General features: G+C 56.2%; 1 protein-coding gene across 1 annotated transcript in view; it reads right to left on the reverse strand.

The window, feature by feature from the left end:
- The window catches only part of DOCK6 (dedicator of cytokinesis 6), an 89,947-nt gene that overhangs the window by 16,714 nt on the left and 50,244 nt on the right, over positions 1–22,989 (reverse strand). Inside the window, exons 29-42 of the mRNA XM_060253224.1 lie at positions 22,308–22,447; positions 18,302–18,471; positions 17,876–18,027; positions 17,058–17,240; positions 16,351–16,477; positions 14,210–14,294; positions 12,034–12,130; positions 11,745–11,879; positions 10,518–10,670; positions 10,139–10,297; positions 9,232–9,332; positions 7,268–7,460; positions 6,768–6,911; positions 5,883–6,014 (exon numbers count right to left, since the gene is read on the reverse strand). Coding sequence (XP_060109207.1) covers positions 5,883–6,014; positions 6,768–6,911; positions 7,268–7,460; positions 9,232–9,332; positions 10,139–10,297; positions 10,518–10,670; positions 11,745–11,879; positions 12,034–12,130; positions 14,210–14,294; positions 16,351–16,477; positions 17,058–17,240; positions 17,876–18,027; positions 18,302–18,471; positions 22,308–22,447 — 1,971 coding nt within the window. The remainder of the gene's footprint in view (positions 1–5,882; positions 6,015–6,767; positions 6,912–7,267; positions 7,461–9,231; positions 9,333–10,138; positions 10,298–10,517; positions 10,671–11,744; positions 11,880–12,033; positions 12,131–14,209; positions 14,295–16,350; positions 16,478–17,057; positions 17,241–17,875; positions 18,028–18,301; positions 18,472–22,307; positions 22,448–22,989) is intronic.

The raw sequence follows: 22,989 nt of genomic DNA on the forward strand, positions 1-22,989 counted from the left end.
GTGACACAGAGTGTTGGACTAGATGGGCCACTGGCCTGATCCAACACGGCTTCTCTTATGTTCTTATGCTCCTCTGCTCCCAACTCCCTGGGGCTTTCCAGATGCAGATATGGTCCTACAAGTCAGCTGAGGGCTGGGAACAAGAGGCTCAAATTCTTAAGAATGTAAGAAAGGTCATGTTAGATCCAAGAAAGAAGGCCCATCTAGCCCATCATGCCATTCACCCAGAGGCTCACTGGCTTCCTCTAAGAGTCCACAGACAGGAGGACTGCAGCCGCCGCCGCCTCCTCCCCATCCCTGTGACTCCAAGGGGCACACGGCCTCTGGTACTGGGGGGAGGAGAGCCTTCAGGATTAGCAGCCATTGGCTGTCCCATTCTTCTAGAATCTGGAGTCTTCCAGGTGGCGGCCAGGACAACCACATCCTGCGGCAGTCATTTTTGCCAGTTAACTATAAGTTGTGGGAAGAAGCACTTTCTTTGGTCTGCCCGCCTCAGTGCAGGACCCCAGGGTCCAGTATTATGGGAGAAAAAATTCTCCCTGACCTCTCTCTCTTTGCCATGCATAATTTGATACACCTCTGTCATCATCACGTCTCCCCTTACTCACCTTTTGTCCAGGTCAAACAGCCCTCAGCATTTTAACCAATCCTCAGAGGGCAGTTGCTCAAGCCCCTCCCCCACCCCCTTTGTCTTTTCTTGTGTCCAGTGCAGGGATCAAAGGCAGACTACCCCCCCCCCCGGAAGAATCACTCCCTTCTACTCATGGCCATGGCCAGACTGCGCTGACCTGCAACTCTTAATGCCCCCTCCCCACACACACCCATGAAGCCTCTTCTCCTAAGCCTCCTCCAACCCTTCGTGAGTAGGAATCAACCAGAGGAGCGAGTGCGAAATTTCAAGAGACATGCTCCAACTTACCAGATCAGGTCAGGGCCGAGAGGAAGATGAAGAGTTAGGAAAGATGAAGGGGAAACAGAAGAAGAAAGAGAAGTTAGCAAGAGCCCAGCAGCCATTAAGACCCTATGATGGCTCAGGCCGTGGGGGCTGAAGTCCTTCTTTAACAAATCCCTGTGGGGCTGGGACCCCTCAGCCTGCAAAGCTCATCCCTCCTCCTCTGGCCTTCCAGAGACCCAGTCTGAAGAGCCCTGTGGGGCGACTGTCACTTGTGGGCCAGAGGCTGGGCTTCCTCTCTCCTGTCAGGCTCTGTAGTCAAACTCGCTGCACAGTTTTCTGTCGCAGGGTGGATCAGACCATCTCCCAGCAGCTGGAGAGGAGCCTTTCTGCAAATTGTGGCTCCCCCTCCAATGGGCAGAATGGTCCCACTTAACTTGAAGGACGTCTCCTTAGAGGGGAGGGACGCTTCCAGCTGGAGCCAAAAAAGGTGAGGCAGGGTACAAACAGCACAATAAACAAACCTAATGGATTCAGGGGAGTGGCAGGATCCAGGGAAGGGCAGCCAGTTCTGTGGTGTGTGAACGTCTCCTTGGTCAGCACTTTCAGGATGGTGCTTATGTGTCAAGGCACCTGCACACCTTGCAGGTGACACCAGGCTGCCCATTTTGCCTTTAAAGCCTCGGATTGGGGGGAGGGGCAGGTGCAGATGTTTATCATCAGGGGTATCAAATGGACACACCCAGCATTTTATTACAGAGGCCTGGATGTGCCAAATGCAATCTCATTAGATTATAGAACCACCTTTACATAGAACACAAAGTACCCTTATTTCAAATGACTACATGAATAGAAATCAGCCAATGTAACAAGAACAAGCAGCCTCAGCACATTACAGTGGAGGGAGAGCCCATTCCACCCCCCCCCCCCCGCAGACACTTGACTGCAGCTCTCTTTGCTGTTCCCCGTTGTGTGGAAAGTCAGCCAGCCCTGTCTCTGCTCACACACACCTGTTCTGCTCGCTAGCAAGAGTCAGATTCATTTGCACTACCAGGAGAGTCCACAATCAGCTCTTCTGGTGTCTCTCCAAGAGCTCCAGTCCAGGGATGACCACACAGGCAAGAGAAAGACAACCCACCCAGATGCAGTTCCATTCACCACAACTGCAAGCAAGTTGTTTGGGGCAAGGGCCTTCACGTTGTGAGTGGCTGTGAAGCCTCAGCCCCCCCACCCTCCTCCACAATTCACGGCACTCCCTTCACCCAGAATGAATCCTAGGCTAGGAGCAAGATAACTTCCACACAGTTAGAAACGCATCAAGGATCTACACCGAGGGAAGGTGCAACACTCAGTGCTTTGGGAAGGGAGCTGCTGGGAGGCCTCAGTTCACAGCTGAGGTGTCCCAAAAGTTCACCTTCATTCCAACCACAGCAACAAAAGGCATTTGTGTCAGTCTGGCTGCTCTTGTGGGAGGGAGAGAGTGGATGCTGCTGAAGTCCTGCTTCCCATTCTCATTGGCCAAGCAGTGGGGAGGCACTTTCAAATGACACCGCAAAGACAGCGCGCTGATGACGTCAGAATCGTCCCAGAACTCTGAGCTCCATCAGGGGGTGGGGGTGGCGGCAGAGGACCTGCTTTGCATCCCGAAGGCCCCCGGTTCAATCCCCGGCAGCTCCAGCTAAAAGGATCGGGGGTGAGTGACAGGGCTTCCATCTGAGACTCAGACCGCCTGTGCCAGTCAGAAGAGGTGGTCTAACGCAGCATGAGGCAGCATGACGTGTGGTTATGCATTGCTGAGGAATACGCGTGCCCACTGCAAAGTTCCATGGCCTCAACAGCTCTTGCTGAAGCAGACACTGGATGCACTCAGCAAGAGATCATGAGGATGGAGAAAAACCCACCCGGAAGCCAGGCCATCAGTGCTCTGCTTCATGAGTCATGCCAATAAGTGCTTGGCAGGCATCACGGAGAAATTGCTCTCAAATTTAATCCAGTGATTCAGGCCCTGGATTGCCCTGTACCCAGGCTGTGGGAGCCCCGCTGCAAATCTGTAGTTGGCAGAGAGGACAAGTTCTGGGAAGGCCCGTCTAATCCCCCCAAGGCTCCCAGTTAAGGACACGGCAAGCCAGAGAAAGAACAGGTTTGCTCTCTCACCCCTTGCTAAATGTCACACCTCAAAAGACAGGAGACGGCCAAAGAGCTAGAAAGTCCCTCTTCTCTGGAGACAGGAAGATCAAACTGACCAAGGGGATTCTCCGAAGGGAGCTTATAAATTCCCAGGGCATGAGAAAGGAAGTGCTCCTCAGTCTTGCTCTTCTCCTTCGATGGAGACCAGATATAACAGGCTCCATCTTCACCTAAGGACCACGTGGTGGGGGACAAAGGGGAGAAGGTCCCGCTCCGAGAGCGAAGGGAATGCTCAGCTTTAAACTGCTGCTGCTTCAGGCTCTCCTCCTCAAACATCATTTGGGAGAAGTGCCCAGTGGGGGGTGAGAGGACTCCATGCTTTTGCCTGATGCTCAAACCAACCAGCTGCCCTCTCTGGGTAGGCTGAATAAACTTCCCTATATGACTTCCCTATATGACTTCCCTGGGTAGGCTTAATAAACTTCCCTATATGTGTGTATATATATATATATATATATATATATATGTGTGTGTATATATATATATTTGGCCGCTGTGTGACACAGAATGTTGGACTGGATGGGCCATTGGCCTGATCTAACATGGCTTCTCTTATGTTCTTATGACTTTCACCAGGCTTATCTGCAGACTTTGGAATTCTGCATAGAAATGCCACCAACGACCAATGAAAATACAAACATGGACAAGTCCAGCTGGTTAAAGGCAAATACTGAGGCAGGGGAAATGTGCTGCTGGGTAGGCCCAGAAGGGCAGCCTCCATCTTGAAGCATGAAGGCCCTGCAGCTCAGAGGGTATCGTTCCCAAGGGAGGAGCTCTGCTTGTCGACATGCAGCCCTGGCGGGAGAGGGCAGCAGTGCCAAGGACTGAGGTGGCCGCTGTCCCCCTTCAAGAGACCCGCTGACTGTTCCCACGGGACTCTCCTCTGACCCCCACGCCACAGCCACGTTCCTGGCCTGGAGTCTCCCCCACAACGCAGAGGCCCCACTGCACAGGCAACAAGCCAGCCGCTTTGCTCATGTGGGGCGCAGAGATCCCCGGGCCCTCGGTCGGAGCAGGCCACTCGGACCCCTCACCTTTGCTGTGGAGAGCTGTACAAGACTGCTGAGGTGCGCAGCCAAACGGAAGCAAAGTTAACAGGGAACTGAAATCCACAGACTGCTGTCTACATTGTTTTCCAAAGGTGCAGGGAAGGAAAAAGCAAAGGTCCTTGTGCAAGCACCAGTCGTTTCCGACTCTGGGGTGATGCTGCTTTCACAATGTTTTCACCGCAGACCCCTTTATGGGGTGGTTTGCCAATGCCTTCCCCGGTCATTATACTTTCCCCCCAGTAAGCTGGGGACGCATTTTACCGACCTCGGAAGGATGGAAGGCTGAGTCAACCTCGAGCCGGCTACCTGAACCAGCTTCCGCTGGGATCGAACTCAGGTCGTGAGCAGAGGGCTCCGACTGCAGCACTGCAGCTTGACCACTCTGCGCCACGGGGCTCTTTTTAAAGGTGTAGGAGGGCCTCCTAAAGGCGACGTGTGGATGTGCATCCGTATGCACCCCTTCCCCCGTGGATTCCGCCTGCACAGGGAAGAGCTGGGACTCTGTTGGGGGGCTGGTGACTCCACAAAGAGTGCCGTGGGGAGGGAGAGGGGGAAAGCATAATGATCCACACAGAACCTACGAAGAGGAATGCAGGCGACATGCACACAACCCACAAGCAAGAAGAAGAAGAAGCAAGACATGATGTGCCTACCTCCCAGCCTGAGGCCTGACGGGAAGAACAGGGGTGGTGGGGAGGGACAGAGAAAAGAGAGATGATTAATTTTTTTTAACAACCTCAGCACCTTATCTTAAACTGACCACAGGTCCACAGCCTGACAGTGGCACAGCATAAACAGCACTGCCCCCCCTCCCTTGAGCAGGAGGAAATTCCCCTCCCCTTCTTGAGGCTCTGGAGGACGCAGGCTGACATCCAGTTCTGTCCATGAGAAGAGTCCTGTGGGGAGACTCACAGGGCCGGCCATGTCTTCTTGGGTGAGTCTGAGATGCGGCAAGCTGCCTGGTGTGTGAGTGTGGGGGGAGAAGATACATTGGATGCCATCGGCATCTGGCTAGCCTCTTCCTCACCTTCTCCCATCCCCAGCTGGCCTCACTCAAGCCTCTCTCACCTTCCAGTTCTGACACGGCCATGAAATGGCACACACACACACACACACACACAGAGTGGACTCTGTGCTCAGCTCTAGCTGCCATGGCAGGCCCCGGGCCCAGGATTCCCATCTAGCCGACAGGGCAGATAGAACCTATGGACTCCTTGCCACATCCGTTTCCCTAGGCGGGTGGGCGGGAGGGGCAGAGGGGGTGGAGGCTCATCAGCAGATGTCCTTCTGCGCCTGTCACGGAAGCTGACTTCAGGAGCTCCTAATCCGGCCTTTGTGGCAGGACAGTCAGCTGCACAAGTCATGGTACCTTCCCTGCTGTTGTGGTTAACCACAAGCCTCCTGTGGCTGCCTGCTGGAGCGGTGAGCAGGGCTGGAAAAGGAGCTCCATGCAGACCTTCCAGACAAATGAGCCTGGCGACATGTTCATCATTCAGGGGCCAGAGGGTGACGGCCGACTTTCTAGCTTCTGACTCTTGTGCGCTGAAGGCAGCTTCGTCTGGCTCCCTGTCTGATTTTAGCAGCCTCCAGTTTATCAGAGCTGCCTCACACTGATGTCTTCTTTGGACCCTGGTGGGGTTGGGCCATGCCCCCCCCCCGGATTCACACGGGCCGCCTGCTGCTGTGCGTGGAGGCCCCTCCCCCTGGTGCCTGCGCCCCCTCCTGTGAGCAAGGTGCCCGGGAGATGCTCTCACCTGGTTGGTGATCTTGCTGAAGGCATCCTGCAGTTTTCCGTGCAGCGTGGCCAACTTCTGGGAGTCCCGGTTGGCTTCATGGATGGGAATCAGGATTTTGTAGACCTCATTGACAGCCTCGTAGAGCCCGCCCTAAGGAACGAGACCCCGTCTCTCAGCAACTCACCTGGGGCCACACCCCAGAGCAGGCTCAGAGGGGCAAGAGGAAGGATGCCTGCACTCTTGAGAGCTCCCGCCCCCCAAACCCGGCTGGTCTCTACGTGCTCCTGGACTCCTCTTGAGCCCTTCCGGGGGAGGGCTCTCATCTTGATGACTTCTCTCTGGGCCCCGCTTGCAACTGGAAACGTATCGTGCAAATTGGCATCCATCTCCCCCAGCATTTGTGCGCAGTTACACCCATCTAAGGCTTTGACCACGGAGGGCTGGAATCCTGCAGCTGGGGACATGCATCTCAGCATCGGTGAAATCAGTGGGGCTGATCTGCCTATAGGGAAACTGCAAGAAGCCTTGAAGAGAGTCCAGGAAAGCGACGGTGCTTTTGCTCTCTTCTCAAGACTAAGAATGTGGCTAAACTCCTCCAAGTGCACAGCTGAAGCAAACGGTTTTGGCAAGGGCAGCAGAAACACAGCAAGGGTGAGAGAAGGATGCCGAAGGAAGGGAGGAAGTGCTGTTTCCCCCTAACCACTCAGAGCCACCCCATCACTACAAGTCCCCATTCCCTCTCTTGAAGAGAGAAGCCACCTGAGCGTGTGCTGCGCCATCTATAGGCAAGGCGTTTCCATGGCGCTGAATTCCGCCTTTGACCAAGCAGCAGCCAGACTCCACCCTCAGGAACCGCCCCGCCAAGTGTGACCCCTCCCTCGCACGCTCCATGACATTTCTCACCATCGTGAAGGAGGACGCTGCCTGCTCCAGCAGCCCCACCAGCCCCTGCTCGGTGAAGGACTTCCCAGAGCAGATGCCCTCTTCATCAGGGGACAGGACGTCATCGGAGACAGCCGACTCTTCCAGCACATTGGAGGAGATGTTCTTTGAGAGGGACAGGAGTTATTACAGGTGCAGAAACGCTGGTCCTTCTCACCCTTCCCTCCCCAAGAGCAGGAAAGAACGCTAGCTAGGCAGAGCCTCTGCAAAATGAAGCGAAGCGGCTGGAAGCATTTCTCCCTCTCCACTGGAGGAGGAGGAGTGCTGGGAGCCAGGGACTCTACCCGTTGCCAAGGCCTGCCCAGCTCTCTCGTGCAAAGGCAGGAAAGGGGGGAGAATATGCACATTAAGAACAGAGCAAAGGAAGACCTGGAAGAGAGCGGGACAATCCTTGGGTGCAGCCCTGGAGAACAGGAGCCTCTCCTTGGCTAGAGATGTGCCGCCTTGTCCCCCCCTCTCACCTGGAAAGTGACACAACCCACGGGCAGGTAGGGGCAGTCCTCCAGCATGCTCAGGTATTCGGCCACCAGGGCAGCAGAGTGGACCAGGCACTGGGCCGCCTCAGCATGGTTCCCGCGCTCCGAATGTTTGGCCGCCATGTTCTTCAGCCAGGTCAGCCGCAGGTCTGGGGATGCCTGGTAGCCCTTGGCTATCCTGAGAGACAAGCAACCGTCAGAGGCCAGCCCCCTCCTGCGCTGGGCTGGCAGAGGCCGGGAAGAGAGGGCCATCGATGCTACCAGCCACGGCAAAGTGTCAGACATTGGAGAGTATTACTGTGACATTATGCTGAATGTATTCTGTAACTTGTTCCTTGACATGACTAACTCCACTTTTGAACTCCTGTTACTAACCATGAAGCAGAAGACCTTGCATATCAAACCGTCTTAGAAATGTTACTAACCCCGGCTGTGAATTCCTCTGCATAACACTAACAAAGCAATAGCTCTTTGAAGATAGCAAGCCTCAAGGAGAGCCAGCAGGGCTCCTCAGTGAGAGAGGGCGCCGCAAGCCATAAGAAGTAGGGAGAGTGTTACTTGCAACATTAGAGTGTGAGAATGTAGGGTTGTTTATGAATGCTTTGATGTAAGGCCTTAAAACCCATGTATGTTTCAATGTTTGCTATCAGTTCCAATGACTGCCTATCAGAACTTTGAGATACCAAATAAACACTACTACTTTTGCAACAAAAGATGGTCTGTTTACTTTGAGCTCCAACATCTGACAGGAAGAGAGGGCCATCGATGGCTACCAGCTGCTGGGAAGAGAGGGCCATCAATGGCTACCAGATGCTGGGAAGAGAGGGCCATCGATGGCTACCAGCTGCTGGGAAGAGAAGGCCATCGATGGCTACCAGCCGCTGGGAAGAGAGGGCCATCGATGGCTACCAGCCACTGGGAAGAGAGGGCCATCGATGGCTACCAGCCACTGGGAAGGGAGGGCCATCGATGGCTACCAGCCGCTGGGAAGAGAGGGCCATCGATGGCTACCAGACGCTGGGAAGAGAAGGCCATCGATGGCTACCAGCCACTGGGAAGAGAGGGCCATCGATGGCTACCAGCCACTGGGAAGGGAGGGCCATCGATGGCTACCAGCCGCTGGGAAGAGAGGGCCATCGATGGCTACCAGACGCTGGGAAGAGAAGGCCATCGATGGCTACCAGCCACTGGGAAGGGAGGGCCATCGATGGCTACCAGCCGCTGGGAAGAGAAGGCCATCGATGGCTACCAGCCACTGGGAAGGGAGGGCCATCGATGGCTACCAGCCACTGGAAAGGGAGGGCCATCGATGGCTACCAGACGCTGGGAAGAGAGGGCCATCGATGGCTACCAGCCACTGGAAAGGGAGGGCCATCGATGGCTACCAGCCGCTGGGAAGAGAGGGCCATCGATGGCTACCAGACGCTGGAAAGAGAGGGCCATCGATGGCTACCAGTCACTGTGAGGAAAGGGAACCTCCACAGACAGAGGCAATAAGGCTCTGAAATCCGGTGCTGAGAGGAAGGGGAAGTGCTGGCCTTTTGGGCAACCTCTTGGCTGCTGTGTGAGACGGGAGGCTGGACTAGACTAACCACCAGCCTGAGGCAGCAGCAGGGCTCTTCTGAGGTTCTGCTGGCCAAGGATGGGGCTGAAGGGACTGAAAGCCAACGACCAAACTCAACGTTGCCCAAATGACTCCTCCTGGCTCACTGACCTTGATTCAGCCCCTGCAAGGAACTGAGGTGGGAAAGCAAACTATCCAGGTTTTGTATGTATGTCTGCACCCTTCACAAGCCCCCTTCCTAACACGCCTCCTCCCGACTTCTCCATCTCTACTCTGGTCTGATGGAGAGAGCATCTGCCTGGGCATTTTTGCGGGTCTCTGAGGTGTGGCCCTCCCGCCCCACCCCCGGCCTTCCCTGCTGCTGAGGCTCCTCCTCCCGCCCCACCTGTACATCAGGTCAATCAGCATCTCAGGGTCCTCCTGATGCTCCTTCATCTTCACCGTGTCAGTCAGAATCATGTGCAGATTGAAGACGAGGTCTTGGACCTGAGTGAAGGGAGGAGGAAGCAGCTGCTGTTGACCTCCCCTCCGTCCCCACCAAGCCCATGGGGGGCAGAAACAAGAACTCAGACCCACCCAGAAGCCCCACACACAAAAGCCAAGCAGACGCCTGAAAACCTGCCCTTCTGCAAACACCCATGGAATTCCTTCCCTTTGACCAACCCCCAGAGAAGATCCACTAACAGCACTCCGCAGAGGCCACCCATCAGGCAGGCCACAGTCCTCAGGGACATTCTGGAGGGGGCGGAGTCAAGGAGGGGAGGCGCACAAGGACCCCTGTGCCCACCTGCCTGCCAGCACACAGCCGCCAAGGGGCATTCTCCTCCCCACTCAGGGGTCTTATTGCCAGAGCATCAGCTCAGGAGGCGGAAATCTAAAGTCTTCCACGACACACACTCCACACACACAGAGCCCCCTCCCAACAGGCAGCAGGAAAGAGGAATGGTCACTGCAATGCCACAGGGAGGAGCCTGCCCAAGAGCCAGCCTCTGAGCCCCTCCAGGGCCCCCCCCCAGGCCTGAGCACCACACAGGGAATGGAGGACGTCATCTGGGAGCTGCTCAGTCCCTGCCCGAAGGAACTCCTCAGCCGTGGACTCCACAGTTGGGGTCCCTTGAGAGAGGTGGGTGTTCAGCGGCCTTGCTGGGCGATCCCCTCCCCAGGAGCAGGAATGCAGGGTGGGGGAGAAGAGGGCAAGCGGGCGATACTGACTGTCCAGCCATGCAGAGCAGGAGAGGAGGTGCACCTCCGGCCCCAACAGCTGGCCCTGCCTACCCTCTGGGCAAGGATACCTGCTCGGCAAAGGTAGTGTCCCGCAGTTCCAGGTCCTCCTCCGCGTAGGTCAGGATGGTCTTCAGAGAACGCCGCAAGTGCTCCTCATTGAAATTCGGGGACGTTCCCACCAGTGAGGAGAGAGACATGGTGACCTGCATCTTCACCCGTGCAAAGTTCTGCGTAGGGCGGGCATGAGAGGAGAAGAGTCACCCGGGCAGGCCGGGGAGGGGGCGGAGATCAAACATACAGCCAAGGAGGGCTGTGCCCAGACTCAGCCAAGCATGGCACACAAGTGATGCGGGGGGCCGTCTGGCCCCGCCTCCTCTGCTGAGCAGCCTCCTGGGAGAGGAGACGCAGCACAGCCAGGCGCCAAGTCTGACGGCCGCTCACACTTACATTGCCAATTTCAAAGTTCTGCCGCATGAGCAAGTAGAGAGAGGCGCTGGCGTGGGCGCGGATGGTGGCCACCCTACTGCTGCAGTGCCGCAAAAGCCTCAGGCACAGGTCGGCACACAGCTCCGTGTCCTCCTCGAAAAGCATCTCTGGGAACTGCAAGCAAGAGACTCCGCTCACTCCTCTGACCTCCTGCTCAGTCCAGACATGATCCATGTGGGCACCCCATGCCCCCCCAGGCACTGAAGAGACCAAAAATCTTCTTTGCTCTGTCTCGGCGGGGGGGAGGGGGGCTGCAGCATGTCCTGCAGGATGTCCCGCCCTCAGGCAACCCAAGGAGGGGGTGGAGCAAAATCCCACCTTTGAAATGGTAGAGCCAAAGAAACCACCTTCCTCCCTCTTCGCACCCGATATGTTTCTCTTGGGTTTCACTCCACTGGCACTCCGCTCGTCTCCCTCGCAGGGACCCAGAGTGGCTCATAACATTCCTTCCTCCCCCCTCCACTTTCTCCTCACAAGAGCAGCAGCAGCAGTAGCAACGGCCCTGTGAGGTGGGCTCAGGTGCAGCAGGGCTTCCTAGCTGGGAAGAGGGCAGGCAGGGCCCCCGCAGGGGCTAGTGAGGCTTTTGGTTGGTTGGCCCTGATGTGATGGGGGGGTGGGGAGAAGGGTGCTGCTTTTATACCACGTGGTGCTGCTTCTGTGGGGGAGGCACCTTGTGCCCCCTCCACACATGCTGATGGAAATTAAAGCGACAAAAGCTAGAAGCATGAAAACCAACAGCTCACCCAGATATTGAAACAGAGCGGCAAGATTTCATATTAAAACGCCTCTTGGAGCTAAACCAAATGGGAGGCTTCTAGAGGGAGTCTCCTCATGAAAATATTCCTCTCACACCTTTCCTCGTGGCTCAAAGCAGCTCACATTTAAAACATCCAAGACACAGCCCCAAATACCCACCCTCCACCAGGAGATGCAGGCAGTCGGCCCCCCACCCAGTTCTCGCATGTGCCTTGGGGGTGGGGAGACACTGGCCCTCCATAGCAGGTTAGAAAGAGACCAGGAGGTGGCAGAGAACGTTGCCCTTTCCTGCCCAGTCGACTCCGCCCCAAGGGCCAGCAGAGATGAGGAAGGCTGCCCTCCTCCGGCTCCCTCTCTTGTTCTCGGCACAAGCGGCCAAGGCCTGCTGCTCCAGAGCCCCTTTCTGCGGTGGGAGGAAGTGCAGAGCCTCACCTTGCTGACCAAGGCTCTCTGGCTGGCAAAGCAGTGCTGCAGAAAGGCGGCACTCGGGGTACACGCCATGCTGTGGAGAAGCACCCTCAGCACCCCACTCAGGACGCTCTCCTTGGCTTCCGATAAGATCACCGTCTGCAGGGGGAGAGGGAGAGAGAGAGCGCGAGGAGTGGCACCCACCACAGGGAGGACGCGCATCGACCGCGGATGGCGCAAGAGCTGCCTCTGGACCACTCTGTGTTCGGGCCTCACGGCAAGCTCTGACGGCCAGGCTGCACAATGGGCCTACCTGCACGATGACTTCCAGAGTGTCCAGCACCACCATGTTGGCCTCCGTGGCCAGATTCCCGTCCACCAGTGCCTCATGCTCCATCTCACCCTTCGACCTGGGGACAGGCAAGGGTGCTCTCAGCTTTGGCCTGACGACCAGCTCATCTGGCAGTTCTCTTCTGGACAACCTAAAGGGGGCTTCTGTCTTCCTCTCCCTACTTTTTGGCCTCCAGGAAACTCCGTGTTTCCATGGCCAGCCCTGGCCACCGGCCGCTGCAAGGGGTGAAGCATCCTCCGTAGAAGGGGACGTTTCATTTTAAAGGTGGGGTCGGGAATAGGTCCGTATAAATTAGCTCCTTATTAAGCCCTGTTTGGAGAAGGTGATTCCTCACGGGGAGGGAGGTGGGTTTGGTGAGAATCTGAAGCAGCAACGGCAGAGACTCCTGAAAGCTCCTCCCCCCGCAGCCACAAATGTTGGACTCTGGCTCTTTTCTACCGAAAAGGCTAAGACCGACTTCCCACTAGCCTCAGCTCGCTTTCGCTCTCCTCTTCTTCGGTCAGATTTCACACTCTCTGCCCCAAGTTGCTCCGCTTCTTTTGCGCAGCAAACAAGATCCTCTAAAAACCAGTTTTTGTTTGTCACATGACAAAGGTGAAGCTAGTTGCAGCCCCGGGGCAGACAGGGTGAAATCTGATGGAAGCCCCGTGGAGAAGAGGCGCGTGAGAGGGGCGGAAGGTGAGTGGGGAATCGGTCCACTTGTCTTCTACTGCTTGGGGGAAGGCGAGAGAGCCTTCCAAATGCTAGTGGGGAGAGCAGAGAAAAAGCACTTGCCACTTGCATGACTGCAGTGCAAAAAAGAAATGTGAAGCTGTCTCCTCTGTATGAGGAACAGCAAGGAGGCCCAGGCAGCTCATGGTGGGAAAGCGGAGAAAGGGGGGAAGGGGGTGCTTCCTTCCCAGAACAAGGTCTCCCTTCAGAGGAGAAGGCACAGGGAAAAGATCTTCCCAACTATACCATTCTGAGAAAGATCTTTTCACAGCTTTTTTTAAGCAGAATTTTTACTGGGACAGATGGGCTGTTCATGATTTGCGAAAGACTGGAGGGTGACACCAGATGGAAACAAATGAAGTGCAGGCCAAGAGTCGCTGGAATGGAGAAAAGCCTCCATGTGGAACCAGCCAGAAACAATTTCCTCTGGAAGAAACGAGACAAGCTCCCTGGGGGGCTTCTGATTCAGGTGTCAAGAAGCAAAGGATGGGCTGGTGGAGGGGCTATTTTAAGAGAAAATGGAGGAGGAGAGTTCAAATCTCCTCTCTCCTCACTTCACTGCACTCCTGGGCTTTCCAAATGATTCTCCCTGCCGAGCTCCAATCCCATGGCCGGGCCTGGTCAGAAAGCAAGCCCTGGAGCTCAAGCAGGAGGTGGTGGGAAAGACCAACCTCTGCTGCGACCCTAGGCAGCCACAGCCGGCCTGGGCAGATGGACCAGGCTTCCGCCTCAGCATAAAGCAGTTTCATATGGACAGGTATGTCCAAGCCAGGGGGCCGTGGTGGGGCAAGGAAGCAGTCCCCATGCTCAGCAACATGCACCATTTCCTGTTACAAAGAGACCCGCCTGGTGCCTCTCCCTGCATCTCTCCTTCCATCTGACATCAGAGCTCAGCATCCTTCAAACAAGATCAACTGGCTGCAGGAAGCACACTTGAGGTGGGCATTCAGTGCCCCCAGAGGTGGGGGCTCACAGTTCTAACGATGTTTTCTGAAGAGTTAAACATGATCACAAAGGATCAGCCCCTGAGCTCAGGCAAACAGCAGGTACATTCCGGAATACCAGCTCTGAAGGGGAGTGGCTCCCACCCACTAGGAAAATGGAAATACAGGCTTTCTGCTCTATCAGGGCAATTTTGAGATGCTTAATTAATCCTTGGCTTCCTTTCCCTTTCAAGGAATAGCTTCTGGTCTGGGGTGCACATGACTGCTCTCTTTTCAGGAGGGTAGACCAAAAAGGCACCCCGCTCTCCAACTGCACTTTCTGGACTTCTGGTGAAGGGCAGCAGTGAAGGGAAGAATCCTGCCTGCCCCACCCCCCCTGCTGAAACAATGAATATCTGGATGGCACTGGAAACAGCGGGCAGAGGCGCTGTAGGGGATTAGTGCTGTGCCCCACCCCCCGCCAGAGCTGCCCTTCAACGCACTTGTCCACTTTGTCCGAGTTTTGCCTCCAGTGGGCGATGTTCTTCCTCCAGCGGACATTCTCGTGGCTTCCGAATGGGCTGCGCTCTGAGGAGGAGGAAGAAGGAGGAGGCCAGAAAGAATCAAGCCGTTAAACCAGATGATCGATCATGGGAAGACATTTTGTCCAGGGCCAGAGGCTCACACCCTGGTTGTCTGATTTCCCCAGCTGGCAGTTTCAAGTGGGGGACACAGATCTGAGCCCCTTGGTATATCAGGAGATCTGGTGCTGGGGGGGGGGGATGGTCAACTCTGCCCCAGTCACCAAAAGCCCCCTCAGCACTTCAGAAGGACAGATCAGACCTCCCACCCCCACCCTCAGAGCCCCAAAGACCCAGCGAAGCTCAGTTCAAATGGAACAGTGAATGCAGGTTTGCCTCTCTGTGGATGAGGCTGGAAGACCCTTAGCCAAATGTGGCCAGGTGAGGCCGTTTCCTCCCCATCCAGGTGTGACAAACAAGCCCTCCTTAGAACCCTGCCTGGCCAGAAAGCACAGAGCACTTAGGAGTGCAGCACAGCTGGCCATGGAAACAAGACCCCTGCCCTATTGGACGACTTGCAAGAGAGGGAGGGAGGGAGGGAGGGAAGGAGGAAAGGAAGGAGGGAAGAAGACAGAAGGAAGGAAGGCGGGAGGGAGGAGGGAGGGAGGGAAGAGAAGGAGGGAGAAAGAGAGGGAGGGAAGGAAGGAGGGAAAATAAGAACAAGCCATGTTGGATCAGGCCAATGGCCCATCCAGTCCAATATATATATATATATATATATATATATATATGGTAAGGTAAGGTAAGGTAAGGTAAATTTATTTTTGTATATACACGTACACACACACACACACACACACACTGTGGCTAATAGCCACTGATGGACCTCTGCTCCATATTTTTATCTAACCCCCTCTTGAAGCTGGCTATGCTTGTAGCTGCCACCACCTCCTGTGGCAGTGAATTCCACATGTTAATCACCCTTTGGGTGAAGAAGTACCTCCTTTTATCCGTTCTAACCCGACTGCTCAGCAATTTCATTGAATGCCCACGAGTTCTTGTATTGTGAGAAAGGGAGAAAAGGACTTCTTTCTCTACTTTCTCCATCCCACGCATAAGCTTGTAAACCTCTATCATGTCACCCCACAGTCGATGTTTCTCCAAGCTAAAGAGCCCCAAGCGTTTTAACCTTTCTTCATAGGGAAAGTGTTCCAAACCTGTAATCATTCTAGTTGCCCTTTTCTGCACTTTTTCCAGTGCTATAATATCCTTTTTGAGGTGCGGCGACCAGAACTGCACACAGTACTCCAAATGAGACCGCACCATCGATTTATACAGGGGCATTATGATACTGGCTGATTTGTTTTCAATTCCCTTCCTAATAATTCCCAGCATGGCGTTGGCCTTTTTTATTGCAAACGCACACTGTCTTGACATTTTCAGTGAGTTCTCTACCACGACCCCAAGATCTCTCTCTTGGTCAGTCTCTGCCAGTTCACACCCCATCAACAAATGCAGGTTTGCCTCTCTGTGGATGAGGCTGGAAGACCTGAGGCTGGAAGACTCTGTGGATGAGGCTGGAGGGAGGAAGGGAAGGAAGGAGGGAGGGAGAGAGAGAGGGAGGGAAGGAGGGAGGGAAGGAGGGAGGGAAGGAGGGATGGAAGGAGGAAGGAAAGGAGGGAGGGAAGGAGGAAGGGAAGGAGGGAAGGAAGAAGGGAGGGAGGAAAGGTGGGAGGGAGAGAGAGAGTGAGGGAAGGAGGAAGGGAGGAAAAGAAGGAGGGAGGGAAGGAGGGAGGGAGAGAGGGAGGGAAGGAGGAAAGAAAGGAGGGAGGGAAGGAGGGAAGGAAGGAGGGAGGAAAGGAGGGTGGGAACGAGGGAGGGAACGAGGGAGGGGTGGGAACGAGGGAGGGAACGAGGGAGGGGTGGAAGGAGGGAGGGAGAGCACAACTGAATTGGTCTCATCCTTCATGCCACAACAAACTCTGGTTTGGTGAACTGACTAAAGGGGCAGCTCTTGCCAGCCAGAAAGAATGCCAGAGGCCACTGGTGCTGGCTCCAAAGGCCCAGGAGGCCACAGGAGGAAGGAATCTCACCAGAGGGGGCCCTTCCTTCACAGCTCTCACCTCGGCTGCGTCGAACCATCTCCTGGCGAGCTCCAATGGTGCCCAAAATGGCTTCCTCCAGCCGGGCTTTCATGTCCAGGGACTTCTTGAAGGTCAGGCTATTGATTCGCTCCAAGGTCTTCTTGCCCTGCAGGCAACAGACCAATGAGCAAGAGGCTGAAGTGGGGGGGCAGAGCAAAGTCCGGCAAACAAATGCCCAGGAGGCAGGAAGGGGAGGGGCACAAAGGCCTTTCCGGCTGGTGATCTCCCCCAGGGCTCTAGGAACGGCTGCCTCCTGGCCCCTTCTGGGCTCCGGGTCATGGGAAGCTTCCTGCTGAAGAAGCCGCCTGGCCTTGACTGATGCCATAAAGCCCCCTGAGATGCCTTTAGCCCCAGCAGAATGAAAACTCATCGCTTCCTGCCAGTGTCTCTCCGCAGTCCTACTCCGAGTTCTGCCCCCATCTGCCTGCCTGCCCCACGCCAGGGCGTTCAAAGGGCCTGAGCTCTGCAGTGCTCCTCTTGCATCCTCCTTTCTGCCTTTCCAAGCACCCCTCCCAAACATTCTGCCTGCCTGGCATCCCTGCACATTTTCAGCCCCCAGAGCCAGCTCTGCCTGAGTTCGGCAGTTCCCCTCGACCCGAGCCAGGCATCTCCGGGCTCCAGCCAGGCTTCCTACACTCCATTCCAGGGGGTGCAAGAGGACCAGGCCCTCCCCCGGCTCCACAGACCTTGTACTCGAAGCAGGAGACACAGAGGTAGAGCAGGTCGAGGAGGCGGCTCACTTGCAGGGCGGAGAGGTCAGCCAGCCAGCGATGCAGCAGAGCCCCATCGACATTCTTCAGGCTCCAGAGGAGACACACCAGGAGGGTGCGGCTCACCTCAGCTGACAGCATGCTGTACTGGCGTGGAGGCTGAGGAGGGAAGCCGGGGGGCTGCAGGGTCAGGGCTGCTTTGGCAGATACAGACACCCCCCCCCCCTGGAGTCAGCCTCACTGTGCACTGGGTCCTCCGGCAGAACTTGTTGCAAAACGCCACTCTCCTGACCGGAGGGCCCTACTGCTCTCCAGGCACAAGAGGCAGCAGCCAACACTCTGCTTTCAACAGCTGGGCTCCCCTGATTGGCCAGAGTCTCCAGGAAGCAGGACCACCAAGAGAACATGTGGGGCACAGCTGCCTGCCCCAGAGGCCGCTCCCTTTCTTGGAGACCCAGAGAGAAGCAACCCGCCCATCCCATCTGGGCCATGAGAAGGCTGGTGCCCCCCCCCCCAGTTTGCGCGTGCTCTGACTCTTTAAATGGCTGCTCAGTCTTCACTGGAGATCAAGCATGCCAGACACAAAGCCTTCCCAAATGGGTGAAGATCCAGGCACACCAGCATAGCCTTGGAGTCATTCCACTGGGGCTTGCAGAGGCCTCATTCCCATGGGATGTCTTGACCTGCTTATTCCTAGAGTGTCCTGATCCCTTGAAACCCTGGCTCTGAGCAACAAGGATTCCTGCTGCCCTGCTGCTAGCATGTGGGTTCTCCTCTCCTCCGCAAACACTCACCACAGACGGCATCTGGACCTGGCTGAGCCGCTGAGTGTGAGGCAGTGGGGAGCCTGCAATGGCCATGGCAACCGAGGGGCTAATGGTGCTGCCCTCCCCGTCTCCTTCCTCCGCCAGGACAGAGGCCAGCCGCCCCCGCTGGCTGTGGGTCTCTGCAAAGGAGAACTGGTGGAGAATGCGGGCAAATCTAGAGGCAGGCATGGCATAGGAGGGGTTGAGAATAGACCTCTTTCTAAAAGCGGAGTCTGAGGCCATTTCCTAGTTGGCAACAGCATGGGAAGGATTCCACAGCAGCGATGTCTGGTGCTGTGAGATTGCTGTCGAAGAACCTGAGGTGGGTTTATTCCTGAAGCCGGGGAATGTGACCAAACCCTTGGCTTTTCAGCCTCCACCCCCACCGGGCCAAAGGTGCGTTTGTGCTCTTACCTGTGCAATCACAGAGGCGGGGCAGGGCATCCATAACAATGCCAATCAACGGCAAGTACAACTGGGCCACTTGTGCCCGCACCGCATGGTCTGCATAGCGTGGATCTGAGTCGTGGCTGCACAAGAGGTTGTGTAGAGCACTGGCAGCCTTTTTGTGCAGGGAGAAGGCCCTGAGGCAGAGGTGAGAGTACAAGGATAGAGTCTCAGAGTGGCTCACAATCTCCTTTCCCTTCCTCCCCACAACAGAAACCCTGTGAGGTGGGTGGGGCTGAGAGGGCTCTCACAGCAGCTGCCCTTTTAAGGACAGAGTCTCAGAGTGGCCTACAATCTCCTTTCCCTTCCTCCCCTACAACAGACACCCTGTGAGGCGGGTGGGGCTGAGAGGGCTCTCACAGCAGCTGCCCTTTCAAGGACAGAGTCTCAGAGCGGCCTACAATCTCCTTTCCCTTCCTCCCCCACAACAGAACCCCCCTGTGATGTGGGTGGGGCTGAGAGGGCTCTCACAGCAGCTGCCCTTTCAAGGACAGAGTCTCAGAGCGGCCTACAATCTCCTTTCCCTTCCTCCCCCCCAAAAGACACCCTGTGAGGTGGGTGGGGCTGAGAGGGCTCTCACAATAGCTGCCCTTTCAAGGACAGAGTCTCAGAGCGGCCCACAATCTCCTTTCCCTTCCTCCCCCACAACAGACACCCTGTGAGGTGGGTGGGGTTGAGAGGGCTCTCACAATAGCTGCCCTTTCAAGGACAGAGTCTCAGAGCGGCCCACAATCTCCTTTACCTTCCCCTTCCCCCAGGTGGGTGGGGCTGAGAGGGCTCTCACAGCAGCTGCCCTTTCAAGGACAGAGTCTCAGAGCGGCTCACAGTGTCCTTTCCCTTCCTCCCCCACAACAGATGCCCTGTGAGGTGGGTGGGGCTGGAGAGGGCTCTCACAGCAGCTGCCCTTTTAAGGACAGAGTCTCAGAGTGGCCTACAATCTCCTTTCCCTTCCTCCCCCACAACAGAAGCCCTGTGAGGTGGGTGGGACTGAGAGGGCTCTCACAGCAGCTGCCCTTTTAAGGACAGAGTCTCAGAGTGGCCTACAATCTCCTTTCCCTTCCTCCCCCACAACAGAACCCCTGTGAGGTGGGTGGGGCTGAGAGGGCTCTCACAATAGCTGCCCTTTCAAGGACAGAGTCTCAGAGCAGCCCACAATCTCCTTTCCCTTCCTCCCCCCCAAAAGACACCCTGTGAGGTGGGTGGGACTGAGAGGGCTCTCACAGCAGCTGCCCTTTCAAGGACAGAGTCTCAGAGCGGCTCACAGTGTCCTTTCCCTTCCTCCCCCACAACAGATGCCCTGTGAGGTGGGTGGGGCTGGAGAGGGCTCTCACAGCAGCTGCCCTTTTAAGGACAGAGTCTCAGAGTGGCCTACAATCTCCTTTCCCTTCCTCCCCCACAACAGAACCCCTGTGAGGTGGGTGGGGCTGAGAGGGCTCTCACAATAGCTGCCCTTTTAAGGACAGAGTCTCAGAGTGGCCCACAATCTCCTTTACCTTCCCCTTCCCCCAGGTGGGTGGGGCTGAGGGGGCTCTAACAGCACCTGCCCTTTCAAGGACAATTCCTGCCAGAGCTATGGCTGACCCAAGACCATTCCAGCAGCTGCAAGTGGAGGAGTGGGGAATCAAACCCGGTTCTCCCAGATAAGAGAGCTCTGGCTGACCCAAGGCCATTCCAGCAGCTGCAAGTGGAGGAGGGGGGGAATCAAACCCGGTTCTCCCAGATAAGAGAGCTCTGGCTGACCCAAGGCCATTCCAGCAGGTGCACGTGGAGGAGGGGGGAATCAAACCCGGTTCTCCCAGACAAGAGAGCTCTGGCTGACCCAGGGCCATTCCAGTAGCTGCAAGTGGAGGAGTGGGGAATCAAACCCGGTTCTCCCAGATAAGAGAGCTCTGGCTGACCCAGGGCCATTCCAGTAGCTGCAAGTGGAGGAGGGGGGGAATCAAACCCGGTTCTCCCAGATAAGAGAGCTCTGGCTGACCCAAGGCCATTCCAGCAGCTGCAAGTGGAGAAGTGGGGAATCCAACCCGGTTCTCCCAGATAAAAGAGCTCTGGCTGACCCGAGGCCATTCCAGCAGCTGCAAGTGGAGGAGTGGGGAATCAAACCCGGTTCTCCCAGATAAGAGAGCTCTGGCTGACCCAAGGCCATTCCAGCAGCTGCAAATGGAGGAGTGGGGAATCAAACCCGGTTCTCCCAGATAAGAGAGCTTTGGCTAACCCAAGGCCATTCCAGCAGCTGCAAGTAGAGGAGTGGGGAATCAAACCCGGTTCTCCCAGATAAGAGAGCTCTGGCTGACCCAAGGCCATTCCAGCAGCTGCAAGTGGAGGAGTGGGGAATCAAACCCGGTTCTCCCAGATAAGAGAGCTCTGGCTGACCCAAGGCCATTCCAGCAGCTGCAAGTGGAGGAGTGGGGAATCAAACCCGGTTCTCCCAGATAAGAGAGCTCTGGCTGACCCAAGGCCATTCCAGCAGCTGCAAGTGGAGGAGTGGGGAATCCAACCCGGATCTCCCAGATAAGAGAGCTCTGGCTGACCCAAGGCCATGCGAGCAGGTGCAAATGGAGGAGTGGGGAATCCAACCCGGATCTCCCAGATAAGAGAACTCTGGCTGACCCAAGGCCATTCCAGCAGCTGCAAGTGGAGGAGTGGGGAATCCAACCCGGATCTCCCAGATAAGAGAGCCATGGCTGACCCAAGGCCATTCCAGCAGGTGCAAGTGAAGGAGTGGGGAATCAAACCCGGTTCTCCCAGATAAGAGAGCTCTGGCTGACCCAAGCCCATTCCAGCAGCTGCAAGTGGAGGAGTGGGGAATCCAACCCGGATCTCCCAGATAAGAGAGCTCTGGCTGACCCAAGGCCATTCCAGCAGGTGCAAGTGCAGGAGTGGGGAATCAAACCCGGTTCTCCCAGATAAGAGAGCTCTGGCTGACCCAAGGCCATTCCAGCAGCTGCAAGTGTAGGAGTGGGGAATCCAACCCGGTTCTCCCAGATAAGAGAGCTCTGGCTGACCCAAGGCCATTCCAGCAGCTGCAGGTGGAGGAGGGGGGAATCAAACCCGGTTCTCCCAGATAAGAGAGCTCTGGCTGCCCCAAGGCCATTCCAGCAGCTGCAAGTTGAGGAGTGGAGAATCAAACCCAGTTATCCCAGATAAGAGAGCTCTGGCTGACCCAAGGCCATTCCAGCAGCTGCAGGTGGAGGAGGGGGGAATCAAACCCGGTTCTCCCAGATAAGAGAGCTCTGGCTGCCCCAAGGCCATTCCAGCAGGTGCAAGTGGAGGAGTGGGGAATCAAACCCGGTTCTCCCAGATAAGAGAGCTCTGGCTGACCCAAGGCCATTCCAGCAGCTGCAAGTGTAGGAGTGGGGAATCCAACCCGGTTCTCCCAGATAAGAGAGCTCTGGCTGACCCAAGGCCATTCCAGCAGGTGCAAGTGCAGGAGTGGGGAATCAAACCCGGTTCCCCCAGATAAGAGCTCTGGCTGACCCAAGGCCATTCCAGCAGGTGCAAGTGGAGGAGTGGGGAATCAAACCCGGTTCTCCCAGATAAGAGAGCTCTGGCTGACCCAAGGCCATTCCAGCAGGTGCAAGTGCAGGAGTGGGGAATCAAACCCGGTTCCCCCAGATAAGAGAGCTCTGGCTGACCCAAGGCCATTCCAGCAGGTGCATGTGGAGGAGTGGGGAATCAAACCCGGTTCTCCCAGATAAGAGAGCTCTGGCTGAGCCAAGGCCATCCCAGCAGCTGCAAGTGGAGGAGTGGGGAATCAAACCCGGTTCTCCCAGATAAGAGAGCTCTGGCTGACCCAAGGCCATTCCAGCAGCTGCAAGTGGAGGAGTGCGAAATCAAACCCGGTTCTCCCAGCTAAGAGTCCGGGCGCTTCCCACTGGTGGTGTAAACTGGCTCACTCGTGTAGATTTCCTGCATGGCCGCTGCAGACTCCAGGCCCATCCGGGGTGCAAAGCAGCTCTGGAGCCAAACTCACCCTTCAGCCTCCGGCTCCAAGATCAGCGCCAGTTCCATCAGAACCAGCCCAGCCAGGAAGTGCTGCTGCCGGAAGGGCACTGAGAGCTCAAACATGCTGGCCACGCGTTGGTCCTGAGTGTGACTGGAGAAGGCCGAACCCTGGTCCACGAGAAGAAACCAAGCAGACGATTGTCTCTTAAAGCCAGCTGCTCCTGCCCTCCCTCCCCTCCCCTCCCCTCCCCACCACATCACAAACAGCAGCTCCAAAGGCCTTGACTGACCCCACCCAATGTCTCAGCTGCTGGGGTGCAAAGGCCTCCTTGCGGTGGAAAGGCCGCTGCCATGAACTCCCCAAGGGGAAAGACATGCAAGATTCCCCCAACGGAAGGGTGAAGGGGAAGTCCTCTCTCTCCCTCCCTTCTCCTTCCTCCAGGGCCTAGTTAACAAGGGCTGGATCTGACAGAAACGTCACTTTGTCTGGCTGGGTCGTGTGTGCCAAAAAATGTGATGCCAGCTACTGGGGACGGTTTACAAAGGACCCAGGCAAACCCAACCGATACTGTGTTTTACTCAAAATAGAAAAATGCTTGGATCATTCCCACTCTTCCATTATTTCCTGCTGGAGCTCTTCACAGTCAGCCTTGGTTTTTAATACCCTGAAGAATTCTGTGTCCCTGGCAAATGTGGCCGCTGCACTCGTC

Source organism: Heteronotia binoei, chromosome 13, assembly GCF_032191835.1.
Source record: "Heteronotia binoei isolate CCM8104 ecotype False Entrance Well chromosome 13, APGP_CSIRO_Hbin_v1, whole genome shotgun sequence".
NCBI classification, from domain to species: domain Eukaryota; kingdom Metazoa; phylum Chordata; class Lepidosauria; order Squamata; family Gekkonidae; genus Heteronotia; species Heteronotia binoei.